The sequence below is a fragment of the Penicillium samsonianum genome (genome assembly GCF_028829775.1).
Source record: "Penicillium samsonianum strain IBT 33392 chromosome Unknown utg000004l_segment0_segment0, whole genome shotgun sequence".
Classification (NCBI taxonomy): Eukaryota; Fungi; Ascomycota; class Eurotiomycetes; order Eurotiales; family Aspergillaceae; genus Penicillium; species Penicillium samsonianum.
In genome coordinates, this window is record NW_026643262.1 from 3349532 (window position 1) to 3368765 (window position 19234).

Genomic DNA, 19234 nt, shown 5'->3' on the forward strand with positions numbered 1-19234 from the left:
TAAGAGGTTGAATCGCACAGCCAATGTCTAGGTGATGTGATGAAAATTGTCGGAAGCACAGAATGTGTCTGCCTAAAAAGGCCGGTTGATGCTGCAATCAAGAGCTAGCAGGGCTGAACAATACAGAATACTGGGTCTCACACGATTGTTTCTGTGAAAGATGTGGGAACAAAGGCAATGGGGGGAGGGGCTGGAGCGGAGCAGGAGTCGGGAGAGAAAAATGATGTCGTCACCCCGTTGACTATTTACCTTAATCCTGACACCTGTAAGCCTATATATAAGCCCTGGCGCATATATATTAAGGCTCTTTGTTATACTGCTATATATACTTATTTTTTTAACCCAACTCCGCCCCCAACCTATTTTGATCGCCATCACACTTGACGTAGTCCATCACATAACACGCATGGGTCTTGTACGCCAAGGCTGATTATAGTGTTGCCTATATTGAAATCGTACTAGTTCTGCGCCTTACGAGGCGAGATTTCTCTCGGCAGTGTCATCGGACTATCATTATGGATTCTGGAGAACCAAGTGAGGGAACTAGGATATCTCTTTCACTTGGATTGGTAGGGAAATTGCTTGGAAAAGGGCTCGGACCACTTCCTTTCATCTGGCAATTTAACCAAAGCGATTAGATCATGTAGAAGGAATACAGAAACTACTATGCTCAATATGAAAGATAGAGAGAAATAAAATCAGGGCTTCAGCCATGTTATTTGGAGTAGAAAGATTAAGCTAAGATCAAAGCTGGAAAAAAAAAAACAACCCGCATTTCCATCGCTGAGAACATTAAATTCGCTTCAGAAAACAAAGCATTGAGAAGAGTATTTGCGATAGTATTTGCGAAATCCCCTAGGAATCCCACCTTTTTACTTCATGAATTCCAGCTCCATGTCGCGAGGCAGGTAGTGACCCTGAGGCTGCTGGCCATTCCAGGGCTGCATGCTCTGCAGAGCGCGCTCATGCTCAAGAGAGGGGAACATCTGCTGCTGAGGCTGGTGGTATTGAGCCGAGTGGTCGCTGGGAGTTTGCATCATGGGTTGAGCACCGCGACCCATCTGAGCGCTCTGGTTGTAAAGGGTGAAGTCGTTACCCGCCTGGGCCTGGAGTCCATATTCGTAGCGCTCAGAAAGAGTGTCGCCGACGTTACAAGAGTCCGGTGAGTACAACATAGCGTTGCCCTGCGCACCAGGAGAGAGGCCGGGGGGCTTTCCAGAGGCATCGTAGGAACAGTGGTTGAGGTTCATTTGCTCGTAATCATTCGAATAGCCCTTCATCACCTCGAGGGAATGACCCTGGGGGAGCTGTGCAGCCATCGCAGTGTAGTCCTCGTTGGTTGGGTACTCAAGGTTGCTCCAATCCAGGTCGAAGTTGATGCTTTCAGTACCGGTGAGCGGGGATCCATCGAACGACACAGGTCCCATCAGGTCGGGAACTGATTCGGCAGATGGGATAGACATGGAGTTCATGGACTGGCGATGAATCTCCAGGGCCGGAATCAAGCCGTTCGGGTCACCGGCTTCAAATTGACTCTGGAAGCCGCTCAGGTTCACCGAAGTCGGGAACGAGTTGACATCGGTCATCAGATAGGGCGATGTTTCTCCGAATAGGGGGAAATCCTCCCCATGGGCAAGCGCAGGGGGGTCGGCAAAGTTGAACTGGGGATTTTCAGGCCAGTTGTAGGTCTGGTCGCTGGGAGAAGGACTAGGGCCAGGAATTGGAGAGGCAAAGTCGGTCGTCTTCGAAGCAGGAGTAGACACACTGGGAGTCTGAGGAGTGGCCTGGGCAGAAGAGCCTCGCTTGCTGCCATTGCGGCCGTTGTTCTTGGATCGAACATAAACCCATCCATGGGATTTTTCCATGTGCTGCTTGCAGTTGCTTGCACGCTTCGAAGCATAGGGGCACTTGTGGAATTGACACTTGAAGAGGGTGGGTTTGTCCGAATGCCTATCGTTCATGTGACGATCACGTTCTTTCTCGGTGGGCCAACCTTTGGTGTGGTAACTGCAGTCAGAGTACTCGCACTTCCAGGGGCGAGAGTGTGTCTTCTCATGCTTTCTGTGGATGGATTAGCATTTCAATTCTTAGACTTTGATTCAATGAATAGGACAACTTACGTCAAATCACAGGGGCGCTTGAAGACCTTGTCGCAGTCGGCGCACTTTTGATTGATGTTCATGGGAGGAGCATCCTTCTTGCGGCGGGCCATAGAGCGCTGAACGCCCTCATCGACCGCGTCGTCGAGGCTGATAGTACGCTTGGCAGCACCAGAAACATCCGCCTCGTGGGGCTTTCCAGTGGCCATGGAAATTTTCTTTCCGTCTTGCATGATTACAAGTTCGGCAGGCTTCCCATTCTGGGAGAGACCACCTGCCAGGGTAGCCTTCGGGATGCTATTTTGAATTAGTTAGGTTCCGCTGTCCGAATAGAATAGGATATCACATACGTAGGAGATTTAGATTCCGTGGTAGAATCAGAGCCCTGAGTCGCCTGGACTCGCTCGCGTTCAGCACGAACCATTGCTGCGTATCGTCGAACCTGTGAAACAAGGTCAAGGAAGTATCCGTTAGTGTAAGGTCGATCGGCCGGTAGTCGTTGATCACGATCGTTGAGGTGCGAAGTCGAAGTATGCAAGCACTGGATTGTAAACTCGCAAAAGTTGAGATAAGAATCCCGAGAAGTGGCGGAGTTCTTTAAATATAGTAAAAAAAAAGAATAAGCTGACCAGAACTCCATAGACCCATTAAATAGAACAATGCATTGACTTACCGGCGCCAACCACAATAGGGTTTTCTCGAGGTCACGCAAACAAACAATCTGCTTATTGATGATGCGCTGGGGAACACTTCGGACCAGTGGGTGGAATGGTTTCAATCGGGGCTCTTTCAATATAGGAACAAGCACAAAACGTTCAATCTGTTTGCAGGCGGCTGGGCCCAATTGACGTTTTGGCGACGAACCAGTATCAAAAGCCGAAATAGAGCTTGTAATGGCAGATTGCTTGTCGTGAATACCATCATTCACTATTCATTGTTAGGGCTCAAATAGGGAGCAATAGGGGACAAAGAACAACAATGTATTCTTGTGGCATGTGACACCTACCTTTATTTTGCGAGTCAGTGAGCCCCTCTTCGCTACTGACAGAGGTTCCTAGTCCACTGTCGGACTCGTGGCTATGCTCTTGACGGGTCTTTTTCTCGTCTTGTGGGATGGGAATGCTGCGGCCCTCTTCATTTGAGGAACGCGGAGAGTTAGACATAGACTTGGAGTTACTGCGCACTAACCCACTCTCCACAGGACTCTCACCGCCAGCGACCTGCGAATTCTGGTCTTCGGTAGGTTCCAGAGTCAGACGGCCTAGGATGGAAGTCATGCGCTCTTCAGCAACAGCGATGGCTTCCAACGAAGTGGCCGAGCGATGAGGTAGGGAGCGGAAGTTCAAGACAGGGTCGCGATCACTCGATGGAGGAGAAGTGGGGGTATGGAAAGTCTCTCCTTTCTTCAGGGGCATCTTAGAGTCAGGCGAGTCACTCGACAGAGTGGGAAGGGCAGTGTTTAAGATGGGCCGGCGACGCGGGTGCACCCGCGATGGCTCAGTCTGGATGGCAGACATTATTGGGCGTAATACTGTGTCGACAAAAATTTAGCACATCTGTTCGGACAAGAAAGGAACAGTGGATTGCGGCTGATTGGCCCATTCCATGACTCACCGGAGAGTTGTCCAGATGATTCGAGAGGTGACGTACAGTCGAGTCAGAGATGCAAGCCTCGATTTGATGCGGATTATCTCCGTTCTTCCGTATATAACAGCACCGCTTCTCTTGGATATCAACCAAGACTGATTAAAATTGACACAGTTGAACCGGTATGAGGCCCTGAATATCTATCACGATAGCGATCGTCTGATAGTTGCTGGATGAACATGCACTCCTAATTCAACGTGTCGCGGGGGTCGGAAAACTCCAAAGCGGGGTTCGACGCAAGAGAGGATCAAAAACACCAGCCCAAATGGGTTTAAATCAACGATAGCGATATCCGAAGACGAAATGAATTCCCCGGATTCAAAGTGCTGATGGGATAATGGGATTCCAATGCTGAGATATAACGATTAAGATGGGCTTCCAAGCGGTGAGCCCCACTAAATATGAAATCTGTGAATCCTTAGACTGAAGGCAGGAAGAGCAATAGAATTGGAAATGAAAAATAAACCCGAACGCAGATGATGGGGGAATAAGCGGATCAAGGAAGAGAAGGGACTGGAGGCTCATTGCGTGTTGGATGTCTGCCTGATAGACGAAGACACTAACACCAAAATGGTATAGAATGCGAAGGCTGAGCACATTCTACAGTCTGTGATTGGTCTTGGAAGACGTTTGTATGGTAAACATATAACGGTAATTAAACAATCCAGCCTTGCAGGTGGCTCCCGCGTGGCCCCCAAGCGGGTATCGTAACGTTTCTCCACTAGTTCCACTGGGTTCTTAAAATGGAAACTCGGGATCCGGAAAGATCAGAATTTCCGTCCCAAAAGAGCCTCACCCCAGCCCAGGCAGCATTTTTATTTCTTCTCTACGCGTCCTTAATCCAAAAAAGATTCGTTGATTTGATTTTTCTACGGTAAAAACTCGGAGTCAGCATTTTGAGTTTCACCTATGTCTACGTCACCTATTACTAGGATCATGCCATAAAAAAATCTGGGCAGGGAAAATCACCAGGGTCATGCTTATTGGCATGGAGCACCGGACGCCCCAGGGTCTTGGCCCCCAATTGACCAGCAAAGAAAAGGGTCCCACGACAGCCAACCAAAAGTGAACGACTAGTTTTTAGGGTATGCCAGCTCACAAGAACTCGTTCTAGACCAATAGTAGCCGGTTCATTGAGTTCACAATAGCACATGCGCACTTGAGCCTCCTGTCACCGCTTGTATATGACCGGCCCAATGGTACTCCGTAGTCTAATGTCCTGCTCAGCCTCTGTCGGACCCGTAGACGAAAACGAAAACGAAAACGCGCCCGTTGGAAACGGCTTAGTAATGCTGTGCTGATCGGACCACCCTGGGCAGACTCTCTGCTCGTATCGACCCTTGTCTGACTCCTCTTCCTTGGTGCATAGCCCACCTACCTGTCAGTCAAAAAGGACCAGCTTTCCAAAGAATACGATTGTATGCTTGAGCCAGGTGTTTGTAGCATCTCATTTACTTTTCCAACACTGTACCTGAATTCAAAAGTATTCATATTTGCAACGACCGACAACGCCAACCTTGTTAGAATCTTATATAGTTCAGTTCATTCATACAACATATGCCAACCACATTCATGGCTATACTCTTACATTGTAGCTGACCACACTCTGCAATGGTTCTAGGCCATGGGATTGGTATGGGAGTCTATCTCCCTAGCGCGCCATCTGGGGAAAGCAATCAGTCAACAGCATTTTTCATTCCCGGAATGAGTCCCATCTACATCACCTTCGGCACGGTCACCCGTCACCAGCCTGACTATTCCAGGCTGCGATATTATTAACTCGATATGCAACTGCCTAATGGGTTTCTCTGGTCGTCTGCTAAAGAATGTCGAGCAATATTTCAGCTAAAAACCCAAGTACCACGGATGAGTCTGCCTTGACCATGGCGAGAGTTGACAGATATATATCTCCCCAATTTGGCCGAACTTATTCCAATAACAGAAAAATAGAAATAAGCTTCTAAATATAAGCTCATCCCTTCGATCAGATTGGTCAAGGCCTCGGGAGTCAATTGGATCCTACCCCGAATGATGTCAGCTATTTGGAGCTGGGGAACCTTTTGTTTAACACCCATGGACGCTATCACAAGCAGACAACAGCCAATGGGGTTAGAGAACGCTTGCGACTGAGATCGGACAGAAAGCCATACATTCTTAAGTATTATTGGGGCCATCTTGCTAATTTAAGAAAAATGCAGCAGAAATGTAATGTACATATGTATATCCTCTCTAATCATGCATACCTCCGTACATACTCCCCGACTTGGACCTCGGCTTCGGGATATGGCAGAATTGGGGGGGCGGTGCCGAGATGCCCGCGTGTTGATTTCCCCCGGATTCTGGATCCGGCGAACCTCGTCTTCTCCCCTCAGTAATTCGCTAAATCTGGCGCGGGATTCTGTAGGACATATTCTCATGCGTGCTTGTTAAACCGATGATTTGGTGATTGCATTCCGTTCACATCTCCTATCTCCCCCGCTTCATTTACCGACGGCAACCGGAAAAGACACCGCACCCATGGACTTCGAACAGTATGGGCAGAGCTCCCAGCAGCCTCGACAACGGAGAAAAAGAGCCGGAAAGCGGCGATTGAACAATAAGGCACCCATCGCAGCACGTTTGGCGCTGGATCCCCAGCTGCGCGGGAAGGTCGGCATATTGTCCGAGGATCTAGCGAATGACCTCTTCCAGCAGCAGGCCCTCCAAGGTGAGTGTGAAGCCCTCTCGACTGTTCTTGATAATAATGTTAACCGGCTCGTCTTGTTCTGACCAGATGTCACGACTTCCGATGATGGGGTGCTTTATGTTGCAATTGCCCCACATACGCCGACTTATACCTCTGTGGAAGATCAGGCTTGGACGATACTCCCAGTGCGCATCCAGCCCACAGAGAGATCGCCGGTTCCAATGTCACACTCGACAGTGCTGTTTCCTGAATCGGCAGACTCACTCCAGCCTTTCCTCCAGGCTTTGGGGAAAGTTGACTCGTCACGCAACTCCCTACAGGCACACCGTTCCGTAGAGATTCGGATCCTGGATGTCGCCCCGATTCACCTCGATACAATCTTTGTGACCGTTGAGCGGCATCTCCTCCGCAATCATGATGATGTTCAGAGCAAATTTGGTGGTGGATTCACGAATGCGCAGGGGCCGAATGGACTCTGGGGGAAGGCCGGGAAGTCGGTAGAAGCCAAGAAGTATTCGAAAAGGGCTGCAGCCGATGCAGAACAACGTCTCACTGCAGCAGTCCGTGAAGCATTGGGAGCTCAGCGCATTGTGCATACTGGAGATGTGCTGCCCCTTCCACTCCCTTCTCATCCCATAACTTATGCGCCACCACCCCCTGCGCGGATCTCATTTTGCGAGCCCGTTTCGCAAGGCTTGTTGATGTCGACGACAAAGATCGTGCTTGTCCAGGCTCGCCCTCAAGGACTTCGCGCTCAACAAACTGTGCCCTCGAGGTCTGCGCTCCTGAAGCAAGTAGCCGAGGACGAAGCTGATGACACCTCCAACGAACAATTCTATTCTGCAGCCGAGGATAAGCCTGGCGAAAGTGGGACAGAAATGGAGGTAACATCAGCTGCTGAGGAGTCAGAGACAGAAGGCTCAGCAGGATCCATGAGTGACTCCTCGGATGATTCTCTGGAGGACATGATTTCTCTTAGTGCGCCTGAACTGCCACAGCCACCATCGGGGGTGATGTCTTCTTTGACTTCGGCGACTCCTAGAGCCGGCGGTCGACGATCAGATGGAATCCATACCCCCGGGTCTGTGGCATCGAATTTCACGTCGACCACCATGCGCCCTGGCCGGGGCGGGGGCAAGACCTTCAAGGTGGAAGGTCTCCTGCAACAAGTTCCAAATGAGGTCTTGCACCCCAGGCCTCGGGATGATGAAGACGTCGACTCCTTTGTCTTCGTAGATATCAGCACCCTCGCCAAGATCGGATGCTTCTCTGGCGATTGGGTCAGAATCGAAGCCGCCGAGGAGCCCCAGCTGAACATGTTTGCCTCGCTCAAATTTGGAAGTTTCAACGACTCCCCTGAAGACTCGGGCGATTGGCGCCCAGTTAAGATTTTTGGTCTTTCAGGTCTTCCGTCCTCCAAGCCGCGGTATGCCATTAATCACTCAGGTGAACGCCGATCCAGTATTTCGCAACGTGCACCCACCCGATTGACCCCTTCAGTTTTCGTTCCTCCGTTGCTTCTTGGTAACATTGAAAATCCCAAGTACCTGCGGATCTCTCCTATGACCTTCGCTACTCCTAATGGATCCTCCAAACCTGGCATTTTGCACCAGATGAAGAACACTGCTACTAAGAACCCGCCTTTGGCGAAAGAGGTCACACTGCTCAAGGTTTCCACTCCTCTCTCAATGGATCGGGTCCTTCAACCAGCGCTATTTGCAGGATTGAAGCAGTACTTTGAATCACGCCGCCGTATCCTTAAAAGTGGTGATTTGGTCGGAATTAGCGTGGACGAAGGACTTGGCAGAGCGGTGTTCTCTGGCACCGCTGGCGGTGACAGTGCCAGTCAGGAGGAAGACATCACTATCCGGCTGGGCCAAGGTGTCAATGGAAATAATGCCGGGGCCCGCAAAATCGGCGTCGCTTGGTTCCGTGTCGGGCAGGTAGCCCCGACTACTGTAGAGGAGCTGGACGAGACAGGCGAAGATCAGTGGGGCGGAGTTGCTGTACTTGACCCGGCGACTACGCGCATGGTACAGGCTGGGAGTGACGTGAGCCGAGTTCCTGGCGTGTTGGGCAACGGATGGGAGTATTGGCTCGGCGTTAAGACGATCCCAAAGAGCGTTCATGATGTCCCAACACCTCATGGCATTGTTTCCGAACCACCTCAGTCCTTTATCCCATCATTGCAGCAGCGAATCCGTGATCTGATGTCTGCTGCCACAAGCCCGCGGGCTATTCAGCTAGGAATGAAGCCTGTCTTCATTCTCCTCAGATCTCAGCAAAGACATATCGGCAAGGCAACCGTCGCAACTCGAGCGTGCGCGGATATCGGCCTCCACACATTCCCTATTGATGCGTACGACATCTTGACAGAAGGCGGCGCGAATGGTGGCGATGTCAAGACCGAGGCATATCTCAAAGCCCGAGCGGAACGGGCTTTCCACTGCGGAGCAAACTGCACCGCACTGCTGATCAGGCATATCGAGGTTCTAACCGCTGATCGCATTGTCACGGCAATGAGCGATATCTTAAACGATGCCAGAGTTGTCATTGCCACCACCACTGATGTTGAAACTATCCCCGAAGGTATCCGCAGCCTCATCACCCATGAGTTCGAGATGGGTGCCCCAGAGGAGAAAGAGCGTGAAGGCATTCTGCGAAATGCTGTCGCAGAGCGCAGTATCAGACTGTCTGCGGACGTGGAACTGGGCACCATTGCTCTGAAGACCGCAGCTCTTGTTGCTGGAGATCTGGTTGACGTCGTGGAACGAGCTGCCGGAGCGAGAACAGCTCGCCTCGAAAGTCTGGCCGAGGCTAGCAAGAAGCTTTCCGGCTCTGAAGTCTTTGTCAGAGACGTCCTGCTGGCAGGAGGCGACGGTGCACGAGGTGTCACCAAGGCAGACTTCGACGCTGCTGTAGAAGCTGCGCGGAAGAACTTTGCCGATTCGATCGGTGCACCTAAGATTCCAAACGTTGGCTGGGATGATGTTGGTGGATTGACTAATGTTAAAGATGCCTTGGTCGAGACCATTCAGCTGCCGCTCGAACGGCCTGAGCTCTTCGCCAAGGGCATGAAGAAGCGCAGTGGTATCTTGTTCTATGGCCCGCCTGGCACCGGAAAGACTCTGCTGGCCAAGGCCATTGCCACCGAGTTCTCTCTCAACTTCTTCTCCGTCAAGGGCCCCGAACTGCTTAACATGTACATTGGTGAATCCGAGGCAAACGTGCGCCGAGTATTCCAGCGCGCTCGGGATGCTCGTCCCTGCGTTGTCTTCTTTGATGAGCTGGATTCTGTTGCGCCCAAGCGTGGTAACCAGGGAGACAGCGGTGGTGTTATGGACCGTATCGTCAGTCAGCTGCTCGCAGAGCTGGATGGAATGAACGGCGGCGAGGAGAATAGCGGTGGAGTTTTTGTTATTGGCGCGACTAACCGTCCTGATCTGCTTGACACTGCACTTCTCCGCCCTGGTCGCTTCGACAAGATGCTCTACCTGGGCGTGTCAGATACCCATAGGAAGCAGGCGACTATCCTTGAGGCTCTGACGCGGAAGTTCGCTCTCAACCCCGATGTCTCGCTTGACCGCGTTGCGGAACAGCTTCCTTTAACTTATACTGGCGCTGATCTGTATGCACTCTGCTCTGATGCCATGCTGAAAGCTATCACTCGAAAGGCCACTGCGGTCGACGAGAAGATCAAGACTCTGCCAAATGGCCCCGTCAGCACTGCTTGGTTCTTCGACCACCTCGCCACGAAGGAGGATGTGAATGTGATGGTAACCGAGGAGGATTTCCTGTCTGCTCAAGGAGAGCTTGTGCCAAGTGTTAGGTTTGTGCCCACCTCATTCTCCATCCTATCCTACCTCTTATCTCCCCCTCTTGGTGACACACCATGATACTAACCCCTCGCAGTGCCAAGGAACTCGAACACTTCGAGCGCATCCGTCAAACCTTCGAAGCAGTGGACAAGTCAAAGCAAGACCCCGCCGCTGCCGCGCCACAGACTATCGCAGAGGCAATGGAGGCATTTAACCTAGGCGGCTCGGCCACACCAGAAGAGGCACCGACCACGAATGGTGACAGTCACACAACCGGCAGTATTCACGGTCGTATCAAAGGCCTGAACAAATGGCCAGGAAGCCTTGTCCGCAGCACCAGCGGCCAGTCAACAACCAGCAGCAAAGGCAAAGGAAAGAGCGTCAGCAAGAAGGGAAAGTCCCGCACTGGTGCGGGATCTGATGGATCTGTTGATGGTGACGATGAGGATATGGCAGATAGTGCCAATGCCGAAGAGGATGAAGACGAGGATGATTACGTCGTTCGGACTGATCACTTGAAGAACCCCATGGAGGAGGTTGAATAGAAAGTCTGGCACTGTCCGTATATTTTAACGTGCCGGCACTGTTCAGCTGGCCGACCAGGCGGCCTTTGTATCTACTATACTGATTTGATATACCTATTGTTTATCTGTACATTTCTAATCTTTTTCTCTGTTATTACTACCTAGGTACACACCCTAGCCTTCTATCGTGATCAGCGCACGTAGGTCAACGCTGCGGTTCTAGACAAGATGAAGTTTTAGATCTTTCAAGCAGCGATTCTTTCTTAATTGACAGGACTATCGTTTTCTCATTTCGAATTTCTGGTGCCCACTACTTCAGGAAGCGCAAAGAACTGGATTCCTTAACAAGCTTATTCGCAGAATGGCAGGTCAATGAAAACTCCAAATCATCAGTTAGTTTCATTGTCTCAGTAATCATGTCGAGGATTTCTCTTGGCAATCAGTCCGATTTTCCCAAACAATGCGACTCATTTGCTTTCCACATGTATTCCGGCTTTTGGGCTTTCTGATCAAGGATCGGGCTCGAGAGAGAATCAGGAATAGATCCATGACCTGGCTGCAGAGCAACTCAATCACCTCGTCATAATAAATAGTATCTTTCTTCAAGCCTTCCTCCCCTTTGCCTGTGGTCACCCTTTATGGTCGCCACTGCATTGTCACCATTAGTGAATAGAATGATCGGCAGATCTTACTTTTGTCCCATTTGTTCTAAGATTATTAGCAGCCACATACATCCCTGAATAGCTGTATCGAAAGCAATGTCCTCCGCCGTTGTGCTGCTTGCCGCCATAATGTCTTATTTTCTGGATGACCAGCTAACTGGCCCACCGGCGTAGTAGAACACGAAGGCTTCAATTCTCTTGCACCATTCCATTGGTCAGTGTTAGCTAACACTCATGCACTCACTCCGGATATGCTCCATCATATCAGAGTGGGAGCGCGCATGAAACACGCGACGGTAGATGACCACCTTCAACTCGGTATCATCCACCTCGGTGGAAATTCCTATAGCCTTTAGTTGCTCTTCGGTGAGGACGTCCATGTAGTCTGCCCAAATCGAAATACATCTTGCGCACCAGTGGAGTGCGATCTCGTCATTTCATTGAGGTACGGCCGTCCATTTCGGGGCATATTGCCATGACCTCCAGTTGTTTCCCTGTGAACTCGTCTGCGAAAGGTTCCCAAATGGTAAGAAATCCAGCACACCAATGGAGTGTTACCGCATCGTTGCCTCGGGGAACGACCTTGGCTCGCATCGCAGGAATAGTCTGCCCAGATCGCCAGTTCGGCCTTGTCCACGACGAGCTCACTGAAAGCCTCCAAACAATATAGTATATCATAGATAAATATAGTAAACTTCTGCTTCCCCACTGGCGTGTTTGTCATGTCAGGTCGCAGTCTCGCACTTTCCGATTCGCTTCCCTCCACAAATTTGGGGTTTGTGTCTCTTTCTCCTTGTCTCTTCTTCTTACTTTTTCTCTTCGCGTCTACCTTCTCAATCCCTTCCATCAACTTTCCATCCTTCCCAACCCCAAGGTTTGCGTTATTATCCACATAGAGTGTTTATCCCATCACTAACATGACACTGATAGGGTTCTTCCATTCGTTGACCGCGCGCGTTTCTCCAGAGGCTTCTGTTGTTGCCTTCTCTCCAACAAATTCAACTTCACATTCTTGTGATTTGCACGATGTCCCGCAGAATGCCTTTCACGCTGGACCCGGAGCAGTTGTCCTGGGGACAGGCTTTTGCCAACAGCTGTGAGCCCGCCACGCTGCTGAAAGTCCTTGCAAAGAGCCCCCGTAGCCTAGAAACTGGAATCATTGATATCGAGGTGAAGCCTATTCCAGAGGTCATCAGACCGAAGGAGAAGCCTACGAAGGACTTGGGGAATATGAGACATCTTCCGAACGAAGTCGTGGACATGATTGTCAACAAATTGGACATGCCTAGTGCTATCAGTCTGTCATACGTCAACCGCATCGCCAATCACTTTGTGCAGCAAAGCCCGGTTTCATTTCTGAGGCAGTGGGCCCCCGGCATATCGAGGATTCTTAAAAGGACCCAGATCCATAAGAACTGGAGCATTCGTGAGCTTAAAGAAGCAGTTCTCCGTGAAAAGTGCGTGGTATGCGGCGATTCGTGTGTTCAACTCTACCTTCCAACGATGGAGCGTATCTGCCACCCATGCGTGCACGACAACCATGCATATTGGTGTCTCCCCGTGGAGCAGGCAGCCTTGATCTTTGGCCTTGACCTACCCGATGTCATTAATACTCAAATCATGTACCTGCCGCGGCTGAGCAAGGATGGCGTTGATTTTTTGGACGATCTTGGTGCCTGGGTTGTTCCTGTTAAATTGGCGCTGACCAAAGCCCTGCAGAGGTATGGCACCCGCAAGGGTATTAAGCGTGCTGTGGAGGGCAACCAATCAGGTACTGACGAAGAAGAAGAGCATGGTAACACCGATGAGGAAGAATTTGTGATCGAAAATGGGCATGACATCTATCGCGCTGCTTCCCTGGATATGCCCACCTCTGTCACAATGCGTTTTCTCGTGTCATTGGGAAATCATCATCGGCATGCTTATCACCATGAAGTTACCTGTCGGGTGCCTGTCGTCAATCGAGACAATACGCGCAAAATTCTTTACACGTGCCGTGGCTGCACTGCCATGCTCACGCATCCCAAGATAGAATCAATTTCCAATAGCCACATGAAAATGATGGGGCTTGACCCTGACCTCGACAAGTCTGAGCGATCGTTTGTGATCTTCCGTCGCGCCTTTCGTGTGTGGACTGTGGCCGAGATGATGGAGCATGTTCGAACCGAGTGCATTGGGGGTTGGGTCCTGCTGTGTGTTGAGAGTCGGGAAGAGTAGCCATAGGTAACTCTATCGCCTTGGATGCAAGAAGTGATGCCAGCCAGTGATGGACAGCGGAGTTGGAGTAGGAGCAGTTGGGGTCAAGGGGCTTTTGGGGTCGTTCAACGGGCTGTATTTGCCGAAACAAGCCATGACTCGCTATTTGAACAATGAAAGGTTGGAAGATTTGAGGATTTCAATTTCCATGGACGATATCAAGATGTGGTTTGGGAATGGGGGAGATGGGCCAACAATGTATGTGCGTGGCCGATCAATGGCGAATTTGTTTTCCTTTGTTTTATGTAAACGTACCCTTCAATTCTCACAGATATTTTGTTATCTTTTTCCTTTCCTTTTCTCTCTCTGTATCTCCCTAAAAGGAAGGACATCTTGGCTTAATATCTATGTTTAGTTCTGAGTGGAGTGATTCGAAATACCCCTGGAGAACAACGTGTACATATGTATTATTTTGGAGAGCAAAATTACAGATACCCAGTCATAGGAGATGATACGCTTGATGGAATAAGGTCAAGATCAAATCTGGAATGCTCCACATTTTGCTTCTGCGGGTACTGATAGACAATCCAATACCCATATGGCAGATAAGAAAGAGCATGCCATCGAAAAGGAGTCCACCCGGTGAAGGCAAGAGATATCTATCTTTTTACATAGGAGAATTTGTCTCCAGAGATAGCAACCTTGTAAGGTTTGCGGCCCACCGCTCCACATATATTCGCCTCCCTGAGCATCTCGGCCCAATGCATTGAAACAGGGACAAATGCCGTACAAGCCTACAACAGTAAAGCCAAGGGTGTTGGCCAAGCCATGAGAACTTAATATATCTTCATTTATCACGCATATCACGCGCTATATTTTCGCATTTATCCGTCTCCAAAGATCGTCCACTTCCCCCAGTGACATTGACTTCCCGCTAGTCAGCATGTGGGTCCATAATTGACCAATGATACGTCGATCAAGGCATAAGCACTGGGGCTGCCGCCGCAAGCCATGGATCGTCGGACCGCGACTTTTTCCAAGGGCTCGGTGGCCCGATGATATCGCAGCTTGTAACTGGCTGAAGGTGCCGCTCTCGGTCCGCCGGGCCAGTCACAAGCTCGGCTGGTTATCGTTTCCCTGAGTTCCGAAGGTTCTGTACCCCAAATCAGTTACATAAAACTTCTCCGTACTCGGTCTAATTCCCCCGCGGGGAGCCAACGGTAGCGGAGAACGCTGTGAAGATTAGTAGAAACTGATATTCGAAATTCTGTCGTCATGTTCCATCCGGGGCCTGCTTAAGATCCCTGTTCCTCCTTGCCTGATCTTTTTCTTTTCATCCACTTGTTGCCTGTGGTACATACTCGCCATGGACAAAGACGAATACAATAACGATGATGCTCAGCTGGCCCAGATGGGTCATAAGTCTGAGCTGAAGCGAAACTACTCAATGATGTAAGTGCTACAACTCAACACGGACTCCTGGATTGTGCTAACCTCTGTGTTCATTCGTGAAGTTCGATGCTGGGTCTTGCTTTTGCCATTCTAAATGTAGGTGACGCGACCGGCAGCATACCAAATTCCATGAGAATCAACAATTGACACTGGACAGTCCTGGACCGCTTTGTCGGCGAGTTTATCGCTCAGTTTGCCCTCGGGAGGCAGCACTAGTGTTGTCTGGGGTATGTATCCGCTCGGCTCTCTGTCTAATTCTCATAATCTAGGGCTGACATGAATTTCAATAGGTCTTATTACAGCAGGAATCTGTAATTTGTGCATGGCCGCTTCCCTAGCCGAGTTCCTTTCTGCATACCCCACCGCCGGAGGCCAATATCATTGGGTCGCTGTGACTTCATGGAGAAAATGGATGCCAATTCTTTCCTGGATTACGGGCTGGATCAACTGCTCTGGCTGGGTTGCGCTGGTCGCAACCGCTGGTCTTTTGGGCAGTCAGCTCATTCAGGGTGTAATCTCTCTTATGAACCCGGTACGTTATTCTGGGCTACAATATCGATATATTTGACTGACTTTCAGATCTAGAGCTATAACCCCCAGCGCTGGCACCAATTTCTAATTTACTGCGGCTACAACATTATTGCCTTCCTTATCAACGCCTTTATGAATAACCTTATGCCTTATGTCACCAAGGCCGCTTGTGAGATACCCTGTATCGAGCTGTCGGGGATCTTCTGCTAATTCCCACAGTCATCTGGTCTCTGACAGGATTTGCCGTCATTTGCATCACCGTACTTGCATGTGCCTCGCCGAATTATAACTCCGCAGAGTACGTCTTATCTGGTCGACAATTCCTTGGAACAAAAAGACTGACAAAGAACAGATTTGTCTTCACCGATTTCATTAATCAAACAGGATGTAAGTTTCCCGGATCATTATCAATGTTTCTTGAACTGACTCTTGCAGGGCCTGATGGAGTTGCGTGGTTGCTTGGGGTATGTCTTTTGGTGGGAGAATTCATGAGCATATCTAACATATTCATAGCTTCTGCAAGGCGGTCTTGGTGTTACTGGCTTTGATGGTGTCGCTCACATGATTGAAGGTAGGTTCCAGAAGCTTACACTTAATCATGGTTCTAAGGCTAATGGATTACAGAAATTCCCAATCCCTCGGTTGAGGGACCTAAGATCATGATTTATTGTGTCGGTATCGGTACCGTCACTGGAGCAATCTTCCTTATTGTACTGCTCTTTGTGGCCGGCGATATCGAACCAATTATTAATTCTGCGGCAACTCCGCTCCTTGCAATCTTGAAGAATGCGACTTCGAGCAATGCGGGCGCTATCTGTCTCTTGATGTAGGCCTCACTGCTCTTCCGTCGCTTTTTTATTGTACTGACACCCTCTCAAGCTTCCCCCTAGTCTGCGCTCTGTTCGCTGCAACCGCTATTATGACCACCAGCAGTCGTATGGTCTATGCCTTCGCGCGGTACGTTATTATGGGCATTTTATCTTTCGAAATTAGCCATTATACTGATATTAGTTATAGTGATGGCGGTCTCCCTGCTTCTCCCTTCTTCGCTCGTGTTCACCCCAAACTAGGTGTCCCCTTGAACTCGCTATATCTCAATCTAGCCCTCATCACTATCTTCGGTTGTATCTTCTTGGGTTCATCCAGGTAAGCATATGCATAACACGTTATCCTGGATATTGCTAACATCTCCAAGTGCTTTCAATGCTATTATCTCAGCGTCGGTGGTGCTGCTCGGCATCTCATATGGAATGCCAATTGCAGTGAACTGCTGTCGAGGAAGAAGAATGCTACCAGAGCGCTCATTCAACCTGCCAGAAAGCGTTGGCTGGGCCCTCAACATCGTAAGAAATCTTCCCTACAGTTTTGCTGAAGCTATTACTGACTCAAAATTCTCAGATCTCGCTGGTGTACATTGCCCTGACTACTATCCTCTTTCTCTTCCCCCCTGACCTGCCTGCCACTGGTAGCAACATGAGTAAGTTGGCTCTCTCTTTTTTGTGATGCAAAAGAACAAAGCTAATTCGACGTGATAGATTACTGCGTTGCGGCATTTGGTATTGTCTTTGTCATTTCTGTCATCCAGTGGTTTGTAGATGGACGCAAGAATTTCGTCGGTCCCCGTATCCAAATGGAAGTCTTCAATGGAGAGGTTGGTGCTCAGCCAGAGCAGCCGATTCCATTTGTTGAACGGCACAAGGATTAGCGCTGCAAATGGTCAGGATGTACATATAGTGTAACTTTATGCCGAGAAACCTAGAAATAGAATTCCTCGCAAGCCAGGCAAACTATCTCAATGATACAAGTTTCCATATCTAACAACTGTTGGTGCATGTCTGTGGCTTCTATTGGAATTATTCATCTACCATAATTGTATATTTCCATCTTTCTGAAGCAAGCTGTGTAGCAGCTGGAAGTCGTCCACTCCCGCCCGACTGGATTCATTGGGTTATCATGTGACTAGATTGATAACCCAAATTTTCCTACGTCATATCAACTTCTACTTCACGTGACGGTTTCCCAACAATCCCATCCAAACAACTACTACACACGGCCTCACTCATCGCCACGATGTTTACTGTTCGATGGCCATCATTACCGTCGCTTGGCTTGTTTTCATCCCCACCAACTCAGGCGATTGATCTGCCCCCGGTCAACGTCCATGAAACCGAGACAGCTCAAGACAAGTCGGCCCGGGCATTGAAGCACCTATTGAAATTGAACCATGTCGAGAACTCGTTGTTCGACTGTCGGAATTTCCCTAACCAGTTAATACATGTGAGTGATCTGCAGTGCCTTAGTAACAAAAGCTTCTTATGTATGCATTCCTCGTCATTGGTCCATGACATTGACGCTGCTTGTAGCTCTTGAGCTCCTCCTTTCTGCAAGGGGCAGACGCCGATACTTTAGGCCGGATATACGAGGAGGAAGTGTCTGATCTAGTTAAATGGAAGGAATCACCAGCGGAAATCACTACTCTTGACTGGCGAGGCCACCTGGGATGTCGAGGGTGGGTTGCTGGGCTTGTCTCAGCCTTTCTCCAGCTTAGGACTCCTCGCTAACGCTAAGCAGATTTGATCGAGCTTTCGTGGACTTTTTTGAAGATCAAATGGTCCACTGCAGCTATGACTGGAAGGAAGTTGTGGCCGAATACCTGTTTACCGGCAAAGAGCCCATGTTTGACTCTATAATGGCTTCTCGTATGTCTTCATGCTCCCCGAGAACGCTGGGCTTCACTTTGCATGCGCTAACCATGTATGTAGTCGGATTACCATTGATCCATCTCGCATACGCCTTTGAAATGGACAGTCGTGAAATCGCAATGGAAGCACTCGCCCTTGCAGCAACTTGCCATAATGACATATACAAGTCCCTGGAGGACACTAAACACTCGAAAAACGAGGCATCATATGAATCAAAGTCACTCTTTGCAATTCTCGACCTGGTCCAGAAAGATGAGGACTTAGATGGCCTCTTTCCCACTCCCGGCAGCGACAACCTCGATACCCTTTTCGTTAGCCGCAACGCCGTACTTCTCAACCACTGGAAGGCATGGAAGATCGAGAATCCAATTGAACAGTTCCGCGAGAGCCAGGAGCTTGCGGCTGCCTTGCTAGTTGGAACAGCTGCAGGCGATTCGACCGGGCATTACGATTGGTTCTTCGCTTTGAACCTCGCAACCAGCCACGCGGTCCGTATCATGCTGCCTTTCATACCCCCACAGTTCCAAATTTCTCTTCTTCGACAATGGTGGTTAATCTGTGTTGGCATCTACGTCGCGCAACTGCGGCCCGAGATCAAAATGGACCAAATTCGGAATTATGATCTGAATGGAAAGGACTGGGAATGGGTCGCTGAGAAAGCTGTCAATGGTGAATTCTCATCCAATGTGTACTTTGTCAAGACCACCCGAGCACTGAAGGAACTTGCCTCGACTTGGGGCGATTCCGATAGCTTCTTCTTGAAGGCTGCCGTGCGATTTGTGACTGAGTTCAAGCGTTGGCGTGGTAACTTTGTCGGATATGAGCTGTAGGCTTTGTTCATGTCTTTTTTACTCCACTCAACTCAAATATATATACAATTTAATGAATAATTGAAGAATATATATTGATTGATGACC

The 19234-nt window shown here is 49.6% G+C and overlaps 5 protein-coding genes across 5 annotated transcripts; 4 read left to right on the plus strand and 1 right to left on the minus strand.

Annotated features, from left to right (window-relative positions):
- Positions 1 to 872: 872 nt before the first annotated feature.
- ace1 (putative C2H2 transcription factor (Ace1)) lies at positions 873 to 3616 on the minus strand (the record flags this gene model as incomplete). The annotated part of the gene is made up of 5 exons (XM_057280904.1): positions 873 to 2061; positions 2121 to 2396; positions 2450 to 2694; positions 2773 to 3026; positions 3106 to 3616. 5 exons carry the CDS (start codon positions 3614 to 3616, stop codon positions 873 to 875), a joined length of 2475 nt encoding a protein of 824 aa, XP_057135164.1.
- Positions 3617 to 6263: 2647 nt separating this feature from the next.
- On the plus strand, positions 6264 to 10884 carry pex6 (AAA family ATPase peroxin 6; the record flags this gene model as incomplete). Its single annotated transcript, XM_057280905.1, has 3 exons — positions 6264 to 6453; positions 6520 to 10261; positions 10345 to 10884. 3 exons carry the CDS (start codon positions 6264 to 6266, stop codon positions 10793 to 10795), a joined length of 4383 nt encoding a protein of 1460 aa, XP_057135165.1. The 3' UTR covers positions 10796 to 10884.
- A 1578-nt stretch (positions 10885 to 12462) lies between these two features.
- Positions 12463 to 13653, plus strand: N7471_008187 (uncharacterized protein; the record flags this gene model as incomplete). Its single annotated transcript, XM_057280906.1, has 1 exon — positions 12463 to 13653. The coding sequence occupies one exon, from the start codon at positions 12463 to 12465 to the stop codon at positions 13651 to 13653; it is 1191 nt and encodes a 396-aa protein (XP_057135166.1).
- Positions 13654 to 14955: 1302 nt separating this feature from the next.
- Positions 14956 to 17475, plus strand: N7471_008188 (GABA permease GabA). The gene is made up of 15 exons (XM_057280907.1): positions 14956 to 15084; positions 15147 to 15180; positions 15242 to 15311; positions 15375 to 15616; positions 15670 to 15784; positions 15835 to 15913; positions 15968 to 16002; positions 16051 to 16079; positions 16129 to 16186; positions 16240 to 16441; positions 16495 to 16572; positions 16633 to 16761; positions 16811 to 16958; positions 17014 to 17092; positions 17151 to 17475. Exons 1-15 carry the CDS (start codon positions 14999 to 15001, stop codon positions 17318 to 17320), a joined length of 1554 nt encoding a protein of 517 aa, XP_057135167.1. The 5' UTR covers positions 14956 to 14998; the 3' UTR covers positions 17321 to 17475.
- Positions 17476 to 17685: 210 nt separating this feature from the next.
- N7471_008189 (questin oxidase family protein) lies at positions 17686 to 19147 on the plus strand (the record flags this gene model as incomplete). The annotated part of the gene is made up of 4 exons (XM_057280908.1): positions 17686 to 17892; positions 17979 to 18124; positions 18187 to 18314; positions 18378 to 19147. The coding sequence occupies 4 exons, from the start codon at positions 17686 to 17688 to the stop codon at positions 19145 to 19147; spliced, it is 1251 nt and encodes a 416-aa protein (XP_057135168.1).
- Between the last annotated feature and the right edge of the window lie 87 nt (positions 19148 to 19234).